The 9,414-nt window shown below is 56.8% G+C and overlaps 1 protein-coding gene across 3 annotated transcripts; it reads right to left on the bottom strand.

Moving 5' to 3' along the window:
• Positions 1 to 246: 246 nt before the first annotated feature.
• On the bottom strand, positions 247 to 9,039 carry GIPR (gastric inhibitory polypeptide receptor). 3 transcript variants are annotated; one of them, XM_047712000.1, is made up of 14 exons: positions 8,912 to 9,039; positions 7,780 to 7,908; positions 7,269 to 7,368; positions 6,713 to 6,820; positions 6,135 to 6,238; positions 5,436 to 5,539; positions 5,097 to 5,241; positions 4,316 to 4,475; positions 4,048 to 4,108; positions 3,649 to 3,718; positions 3,453 to 3,541; positions 3,224 to 3,362; positions 1,164 to 1,205; positions 719 to 1,067 (listed from the first exon to the last, which is right to left on the bottom strand). In XM_047712000.1, exons 2-14 carry the CDS (start codon positions 7,852 to 7,854, stop codon positions 861 to 863), a joined length of 1,404 nt encoding a protein of 467 aa, XP_047567956.1. In that variant the 5' UTR covers positions 7,855 to 7,908; positions 8,912 to 9,039; the 3' UTR covers positions 719 to 860. The 3 variants fall into 3 exon arrangements, with proteins under 3 accessions (XP_047567957.1, XP_047567956.1, XP_047567955.1); XM_047711999.1 differs by having other exon boundaries at positions 719 to 1,205; XM_047712001.1 differs by lacking the exons at positions 3,224 to 3,362; positions 6,135 to 6,238; positions 6,713 to 6,820; ... (1 more) ...; positions 7,780 to 7,908; positions 8,912 to 9,039 and having other exon boundaries at positions 247 to 1,067; positions 4,048 to 4,068; positions 5,436 to 6,078.
• Between the last annotated feature and the right edge of the window lie 375 nt (positions 9,040 to 9,414).

Below are 9,414 nucleotides of genomic sequence, written 5' to 3'. Positions count from 1 at the left end.
CCCTAGTTCTCCTAGTTCCCCAGGGGCTGCAAAGGAATGGGGGAGGTGCATCCACCACACCCTTCCCCGGGACCCCAGCCAGCAGCGGTCCTGCTTTCAGCTCTTGAGGCCTGCCCTGAATGGCTCCTGTTTAGTCTACACACCAAACCCTCCTTTCTGGCCCCCCCAGTGCTGCCCACATTTCTCTTTCCATCTCTCACCTCTCCTGTGAGCTCCAGGGCCTTTTTCCCAGGCTGACTTGCCCAGAGAGCACCTGGCTCACCCCACCCTGACCCCATCTCTCTCTCTCCACCATCCCAAACCTAGGAGGCTTCCTTGACTTCTCTTGATACACTTCCCTCCTGCAAAGCAATGGCAAATTCTCAGTTCTGCCTTTAAATACCACCGGCGCCCGACCACTTCACACCCCTCCGCAGCTACCTCTCTTGTCCCTAGTAATCTGTCTCATCACATGGCAGCGTCTGGTCCTGTCTGGTCCTCAGGCAGCGCCAAGCTCTTTGTTGTGGAAAGGCCTTTGCAGATGCTGTTCCTTCAGCCTAGAATCTTCTTCCCAAAGGGTCTCCTTCACCTCTTGCAGGCATGGCTTAAGTGGCACCTCCTCAGAGATGCCCTCCTGAACCACCTTAGGCTCCCTTCCAATTTTCCCTCATTAGCCATTCCAGAGTGTGTGTCTAACTCATCTGTCTTAGCTGCCCACCCCCGCCCCATTATGACCTGTGAACTCTAGGAGAACAGGGACCTTGTCTTGTTTCCCCCTCCCACCGCACCCCAGTTTCTCCAGCGCCCTCCATGCTGGGCCTGGTACACAGTAGGCTCTCAACAAATGCATGCGAACTCGAATGGACACAGCACGCCGCTGCCTAGCAGTAACTTTCCAAGACCCGGCTGGCCTCATCCCCAGGCCCTGGGAGGGTCCCCAAGGACAGGGCGCAGTCAGGGGCGCCCCGGCAGGGGCCTGAGCCGGAGGGCAGGATCCCCGAGGCGCGCTCCGATGGCTGGCGGCGCTCCTCCCCGAGGCTGTGGCGCAGGCGACAGCGGTGCCAGCAGCGGCGGATCTCCGACTGCACCTGCAGGGCGACCGCGCTCAGAAAGTTCCCCGCGCTCCCGTCCGTTCCCTGCGCGGCCGCCAGAGGGCGCGGGCGGCGAGCCAGGGCTGTCCCTACCTCCTTGTTGATGAAGCAGTACAGGACACTGACCATGAAGCCCTGCCGGGAGGAGGCGTAGAGGTTAACCGGAGAGTGGGGGCACGATCGCAGATACCCTCCGAGTGAGCTCGGCTCCTTACCGGGTCCCAAACCACCTGGGCTGCCGCCACCCCAGTCCTAGACCGCTTCAATCACCCTCTCCCTTGCCCCCGCTTGCCCTCGCCTCGCCCCTCGCCTCCCTTGCCCTCCCGGGTTTGCTGAGCAATGAGGGGGTTAACAGGGGACCCTGGAGGTAGGCTGCCAAGATATGAGAACTGCTTCCCCACTTTCTGACCCACTTGGGCAAGCACTTAACCCCTCTGGGCCTCAATTTCTTCATCTGGAAAATGGGGTCATAATACAGTGGTGGTTGTGAGAATTGTAATAATATGTAGGAAGCTGGAGTGCCTGGTACATAGCGTTAACCTTAAACTTGTTATAACATTATTATATATATTACATATATTAATAAATTATTTTTACTTAAGAATTCTCTTTATATAAGTATACATTTTACATATAAACTTTATAAAATCTAATTACGGGGCACCTGGGTGGCTCAGTGGGTTAAAGCCTCTGCTTTCAGCTCAGGTCATGGTCTCAGGGTCCTGGGATCAGCCCCGCATCGGGCTCTCTGCTCAGCGGGGAGCCTGCTTCCTCCTCTCTCTCTGCCTCCCTCTCTGACTACTTGTGATCTCTGTCTATCACATAAATAAATAAAATATTTTTAAAAAATAAAATAGGGGCGCCTGGGTGGCTCAGTGGTTTGGGGCCTCTGCCTTCAGCTCAGGTCATGATCTCATTGTCCTGGGATCGAGCCCCACATCAGGCTTTCTGTTCCATGGAGAGCCTGCTTCCTCCCCTCTCTCTGCCTGCCTCTCTGACTACTTGTGATCTCTGTCAAATAAACAAATAAAATCTTTAAAGATAAATAAATAAAATCTACTTACTATTGTTACTTGATAGAGTAATACAAATCAATTCTTTATGTTAAGATCTTACAAATTTTGCTATTAATTTCCATGATCCTGTTAAAAATCTAACTCTGATCACATCCCTCTGCTCCCATGGCTCCTGACTCCCTTGGGTCAAAGCCAAGGTACTCACTTGGCCCAAGGATCTGCCTGGGTACCTCACTTCTTTGTCGTGTCCCCCCTTGCTGCCTCTGGCTCCCACCGCCTCGGGCATGTTGCCCTTCTTCCATCAGGAAGGGTACTCTCTCCCATATTGGGGATCTCGCACTTGACTTTTCTCTTCCTGGAACATTTCCCCCAAATATTTGCCAGCCTGGCTTATTCTCTCCAGGTCTCTGCTCCAATGTCTTCTTGGTGAGGCTCTCACCAGCTGTTTATAACCCCATATTTTATCTGCTCCTCTCTTTTCTTGCTCCTTCCCTTCTAAGCACATCTCTCCGTCTGACACTCTGTATATTTTATTTATATAGCATGTTTAGCATCTGTCTCTCCCGCTACAGGTTAGGCACCATTTGGCTCTTGGCCTCCAAGAGTGCTTGGTACACAGTAAGGGCTCAATACATTTCTGCCGAATTTAATGAATGAACAGCCTTGTGAGGTGAGATTAGTATTGTTCCCACTTAGAGATGAGGAAACTGAGGCCCGACAAAGAAAGGCGGCATGGTGACTAGGGTCAGGCAGGGCAAGTGCAGGGTTGGCCTTAAATTTTGGAGTGCCTCCTTACATTTTGGGCCGTCGGCACCCCATTTACCTCACCGTAGCTCAGACTCTAGAAGGCCACAGAGCGGTGAAGTGGCAGAACCTGAACTTGGCCCTGGTCGGGCGGGGCTGCAGAGCCCTCCATCTGCACTAGGGGGCAGTGCTGCTGAGGCTTCCTGGTCTGTCCGCCTCCCCAGCTCAGGACAGAGCGAGCCCAGTTTTGTGCAGAATGTTTGAACGAACACGTGATCATGTTCACACCCCATTCAGGGGCCGCATCACTGGACGATTGTGGACCCCGTGCCTGGGGAGGAGGGGCCCAGGACGAAGGGTATAGCCCCTGCACCCGCCTTAGCGCCTTAGCACCTGGAACGAGCTGAGGAAGATCTCAAAGCTGAGCTTGGTGAAGCGCAGGGCACCCCGGGCCTGTTCCTCTGTCACCGGAGCAAACACCACCTCGTGGACGCCCAGCAGGGGCACCAGCGTCAGCGTAGAGCGAGCCAGCCTGGGGGTAGAGGGTGGCAGTGGTCCCGTAGACCCAGGTCCTCCATCTCGCACCCGCCCCTTTCCCTCCATCCCAGCCCTGCTCCCTCACCTCAACCGGTAGTCGGGGCAGCGCATCTGTCGCGTCCTCAGCTTGGACACGAGGATGCCAAGAATGCGAATGAAAATGAGGAAATTAATCTGCAGGGAGAGATAGAGGCTGAGTCATCCTGGGAGGCAGAGGGTGGCGCCCTGTTTCCCAGGGTGAGCGTTTCCAGAGGGTGGCCTGGAGTCAGGGTCGGCCGTACCAAGATGGTCATGAGGATGGGGGTGCGTATGATCCACCAAATGGCCTTGACATCGTTCCGTTCCCAGCACCTGGGGGAGGAAGAGTGGAGCTAAGAGAAAAACCCGCGTCTCCCTGGATCACACACCCTCTCTCGCCAGCTCCGCCCACTTTCCTTAATGCCACACCCATGTTCCTTTGAAGCCCCGCCTGCTACTATGCAGGCCCCGCCCCCATTCCGCCCCCCCTCCTTCCAGGACACCATCTTTCCTAGCTCCCCATTCCTTTAGATCCTACCCATCCCCTCCAAGCCCCTGCCTGCACGTGCCCTTCAAAGCTCCCCACTTTTCCATCACAACCCGCCCCAGTCCCTCAAAGCTCCGCCCGCCTCCCAGGCCCCACCCCAGACCCCAAGACTCACTGCGTGTTCTCGTACAGGTACCTGACGATCACCCAGGGAATGACGAAAAGCGCGGGGGCCCCTGTGCAGACCCGACCCCCGCCCCCCACCCCGCCGCAGCTGTCAGCGCGCGCACGGGCCCCGCCAGGCCCAAGACCCGCGGAATTTCCCCCGCCGGGGTGGGGAGGCAGAAGCCCAGAAAGGGGAGGAGACCCCCTGAGGGAGACCAGCAGGGGAGTCGGGGAGTGAAGGCGCACGGGACTGGGCAGGGGACAGGGTCGGGGCTCACCCCAGCCGAGAAGCAGGTAGCAGCGGAAGTGGCCCCCCTCGGAACCTCCCACAAGCACCAAGAGACTGTGTAGGTAGACACCCTCCACCAGCAGCCACGTGTAGTTGGCACCCACGCAGTACTGGGTCACGATCTGGGCTGTGCGGCAGGCAGCGAGGGCCTAGGGGTTGGCCAGACAGGGGGAGGGGGCGGTCAGGGCCTCCAGGGTGTCCCCAAACCTTCCTCCTCCACCTGGTCGTCCTTCTGCCTCCATCTGCCAACCACTATTCACTTCCCGCTCTGCAGCACCAGAGTCTGGTGTCTGGGATTGATTTCTCTCTTCCATTCTCTTCCCCTCTGTGAGCTGTCCCGCTTTTACCTCTTTAACAACTGGTATCTTCCATCTTGCTATCAGAGTCCCCTCCCCCACCACACCCCACCCCACACATGGGCCCCCAAATATGGTCTCTCCCACCTCATCACCTTCTAAAAATTGAACTCAACTACTTCACCTATCAAAAAGTTTCTCCCACCCCGTCACCCTTGTCCCTCCAGCACGGGAACTCCTCCACCCAGGAGGGGTGAGATAATGAGAGCCAAGTAAGGGAAAAGTCCCATATAGTAGGTGATGGGGCAGGTGATGGAGGAGGCTGAGTCGGGAGGACCCCTCTCCAAATGTGTTTGGAGAGGTCAAGAGAGAGAAACTGTTGATGGTGTAGGAAGTAGTAAATGGGCTGGCAGCCTCTTGGCCCCACCAGAGGAGGCAGAATCCCAATTTGAGAAAGAGAGGGGTGCTGCTCACCGGGTTCCACGGGACAGGAGCCTGGCCCCCGGGGTAGGGGCCCAGTGGAGGTAGCAAACGGTCTCGGGTGAGGATGGCTGCCGCCCGCAGCATGAAAGACGTGAACAGGTTGATGTGGATGTAGTTGCGAGTGCAGTGTAGCCGCCTACGGGATTTGGGACACAGTCTGGGGACCCCTGGAGACCTGTCTTCGGCCACACAGAGTCCCTTAAATCACCTCCCCGCCCTTCCCGCAGAACCCCATTGGAGGCCTGTCGCTCGTGGAGCCTGACCACACCATCTTACTGGGTACACTGAGGCCCAGGCCCTGCTGCTGTTACTCAAGGCTGGAGGTCGCACCTGAAGAAACTCAAGATGAGTAGGGCTAGCAGCAGCGTGGCGAGGGACAGGGAGTAGCCCACGGTGTACATGACCTGCAGCCGCTCCAGAATCAGCCGTTGATCCTAGGTCGGGGTCGGGGAGTGGGGGTTGCAGGAGGATAGGAGGACACAGGAACAGTTCAGTGCTTCCACTCAGGACCAGAAAGGGACCCCGCTTTTTGTTCCTGCCCAACATTCTCTATAACCTCCTACACGTGCAGACACACACACATACATACACAGTGATTATGGCAAGCTGGATGCATGACCCAAATTATTGGTCCTGGGACATTACATTAGAGCTATTAAGAACACAGTTCAGTCTCCCAGTCTTGTTTGGGAGCCTGGTGCTAAATAATGAGGACCACAGTTTCCATCCCACAGAACAGATGAGATCATCACAGAGAAAAACAAAGTCATGGTGTGTTGAGAGACAAAAAGATTCCCAACATCATTGAGCATCTAGATCCAGCTGTGCCTGAAGCTGATACTTTATACTTTTCAATCACAGAAGCCAATACATTTCTCCTTCTTTCTCCACCCAGCAAGTTTAAGCTGGGTTTCTATTGCTTGGAACCTAGAATCTTGAATAGTATAAGGGGTTTCAGGCTTGGCCTGAGGCAGCTGCCTTTTCATCTCTCCCTGCACATCCTGACCTGAATCCCTCACTGCTTCTTACCTGAAAGACCCCATTCTTTTCTGGATTCTCACACTGCGAATGGTCTCTCCAAGGTCCCCATTGGCCATCACTGCCGCACTGGCGGAGGACAAAGCCTTCAGCCACTGTGGGGGAAACAAAAGAAGGGGTCAGAGGCACAGAGAATGAAACAGAAAGACAAAAGTAATACAAAGGCAGAGATAGCCAAAGTGATGTGCTGATAATAAACCCTTATGTGTATAATTAAATTAATATTCATAACAAGCCTATAAAAATGATACCGCTATCAACCCCATCTTACAGAAGAGGAAGCTGAGGCATAAAGAAGTTAAGTAAGTTGCTGTAGGCCAAACAGCTAGTTAGGACAGGAAGACCAAGATGCCCAGAGAAAATAAGAACTCTTTGGTCCTCAGAGAGATAAAGAGACAGAGAAGGGGCATTAAGTGACAGAGCCAGGGTTGGTCAGGCAGGGGGAGACACCCAGCTGGACAGAAAGGTGCTGGAGATCAAGTGTAGGCAAACTCCTGGGAGTGGTGTCTAGGGAAGGGGCAGGAGCTAATTTTGTCAGGGGTGGGCCCGGGGTCCAGGGGATGCCTCACCATGACGATGCCAGGGCAGGTACCAGGGGCAGGACACACGGGCAGTATCGTTGGGGGCAGCGTAGTCCCAGCAGACGTACATATCGAAGGACGCGTTACAGGCGAGGCCTGAGGTGGGCGTCGAGGCCAGACATCGGGTGGATGAACCGCTCACAGACCAAGGCTTCTCCGCGGTTCCCAAGCAAGCTCTGCCCTGGCCCCGCCCACCTGGGGTCGTCCAGTCCCGGGCTCCGTCACAGCCCTTCCCACCAGACACCCCCGGCCCCGCCCCATCCACCGTCCACTCAGGCTCCACCCACCTGACTGCAGCCCCGCGGGAGACTCCGAGCTTCTACCCGGGCTTCTACCACTAATCCACGTTGCGCCCCAGTTCCCCAGCCACTCAGGTCTAGGTCCTTCCCACCGAAGCCAAGCATCACACAGGCCACTCCGACCCAGCCCACCTCTACCCCAGACTTCCTCAGGCTCCGTCAGTCAATCCTAGCCCCGCCTCAAGCACACCCCTCTCAGCCCCAGTCCTTCCCCTGCGCCCCAGTCTCCGCCTGCCTAGTCAAACCTGCTGGGGGGTCCAAGGCTTCCAGCGTCTCTTGGCACTCTCTGCGGTACCGTTCCCAGCGCTGGTACAGCTCCCCCGCCGTCTCCCCGACAGAGCCTGTCTATGGAAAGAGAGGAGGGAGACCCCCCCAACTCCGACCGACCCCCGCCTCCTAGACAGCACGGTTGGTGTGGGCTAGAAACACCCTACAGAGACTTGACGAGGCTGCCCTGTCCTGTCCCGGAGTCTTGGGTGACTTAGAAACCTCTTCTAGGTCTTAAGTGATGCCTAGACCAGGAGAGTTACTTGGGGAGGGTGGGGGGGAAGGGGCTGAAAACCTTCAGGAAAATTAGGGGAAGGAGCCGCTGGAAATCATCAAGAGGATTTGAGGGGGAAGGAAGAGAGACTGGAAACAACTTGAATCTGGACAGGTGGGCAGTCTTAAAAGTCTCTCTGCTGTGGCGGGAGCCTCAAAACTGTCCCCAGACCTCCCTTCTAGCCTTGGACTCCTGTGGTTCGTCGGGGTCCTCACCTTCGCCCTCCGGAGCAGCGGCCCCCACCACAAGAGCAGCACCAGCAGCCGCCAAGGCGGACAGTTCAGCATCATGAGGGCGGCGGGGCATCGGGGGCGGAGGGGCTGGTCTAGAAGGGGCAGTCCGGCCTAGAGGGTCAGGGCACAGAGTCAGGAGCCTTCGCCCTCCGCCTCCAGCCCCAGCGCCACCCGCTCCGCGATTCGAACAGGCGGACTAGGAGGCAGTGCCCCCCTCCTTCCCCACGAGTGGTGAATTGAGGGGTGGGGAGGGAGTGGAAGTGGCCAAGATCCAGCACGTGATTCCCAGGCCCGCCCCCAACTGTTGCTGGGGCAGTGGCGGGGGAAGGGGGGTGTTTGCTGAGGGCGAGGTTGCCCTAGAGCTGCCCGGGGTGGAAGCGCTAATGTCACCGGGAGTCTAGACCTAGAGATTCTGGGGAACCTGGGGGACTGCCTGGGAGAGGAGGGCACAGTAACCGTCAAGCGTGGAGCTTGGAAAGACCCTCAGGGCTCCCGCTGTCTAAGCCCAGAGGGTTCTCAAATGGCAAATAGGATCCCGACCCTATAAAACTTGCCGGCTGTGCATAAAGCCCAGAGTCAACGGAACAACCCTTTCCCTAGAGACCAGAGAGGAGTCAGACCCTGCCCAGATGAGGAGAGGGGCCCAGATGCCTGAAAATTAGTCTAACCCCAATTCCTCCCCCCACAGCACTTTGTGGAGAAAGGGGGAAGCAGAGGAGATCTCAGACAGAGCCCCAGAAATGGGTGAAACAGAAATAGAGACTGAGAGACATACAGGCTGAGCAGAATGAGACACGCAGCAAGAGATCAGAGAGCAAAAGACAGATACAGTGTGGGCTAGGAGACAAAGAGGGGCTAGAGACATAGAGAGAGACACAGAGAATGGGGCAAGGAGAGATGAAGGTACAGAAACAGAGCCATCCAGAGGCTAAACAGAGATGGGGAGACATGGAGACAGAGATATGAAGAGACGGGCAGACTGGAGAAGAGAGAACACAGGCACAGAGAGACAATGAGACAAAGGCAGGGGCTAAGAAACAGAGAAACAGGGACCCCAGAGGCTTGAGTGGAACATGGGGGCGGGGGGACGGGCTGGGATCGGGAAAGCCCTCACCTGTCCCAGATCTGCTCTTGGTAACTCACTCCAGCCGCTGCCGCTGCCGCCTCTGCTGCTGCCTCTACAGCCTCCTTCGCCTGGGCTCTGGAAGAGGTGACAGCCTGGGGTGGTGGGAGAGGGCGGGGCCAGGGAACAGGAGGGGGAGCTCTGGGACAGAGACCTGGGAGGGGGGGCAGTGGTGCACGAGGATCAGAATCACTCAGCGTCATGTGGAAGAGCAGTCACGGAGCCGGGGTCACAGTCTCTCCCACTGACCTGCCCATCCCACCCAGCCAGGGCACACAGCCGCAGTCACTCAGAGAGCTGAGGTCTCCCCCGCAGGCTGACAGCGACACAGCCCTGCGCCTGGACTCCGCTCACAGAGCCACGAAATCACGGCTTCCCACAGTTCTTGGGACACCGTGTCAGTCGCACAATCACTAGGTCTCGTCTCCCCACTGGCCTGCGGTTCCCACTGGGTCCCCAGAGCCGTTCAGCACAGGCTTGGGCATGGAGCAGAG

This window comes from Lutra lutra, chromosome 17 (assembly GCF_902655055.1).
Source record: "Lutra lutra chromosome 17, mLutLut1.2, whole genome shotgun sequence".
Classification (NCBI taxonomy): domain Eukaryota; kingdom Metazoa; phylum Chordata; class Mammalia; order Carnivora; family Mustelidae; genus Lutra; species Lutra lutra.
This window is presented reverse-complemented; position numbering and strand designations above follow the sequence as displayed.

Coding starts and splice junctions, on each gene's coding strand:
- GIPR (XM_047711999.1), bottom strand. CDS start 7,854: ATGATGCTGAACTGTCCGCCTTGGCGGCTGCTGGTGCTGCTCTTGTGG. Junction 4,109..4,315: donor CTACCTGCTTCTCGGCTGGG/GTGAGCCCCGAC, acceptor GGGTCTGCACAG/GGGCCCCCGCGCTTTTCGTC. Junction 3,542..3,648: donor CCATCCTCATGACCATCTTG/GTACGGCCGACC, acceptor CTCTCCCTGCAG/ATTAATTTCCTCATTTTCAT.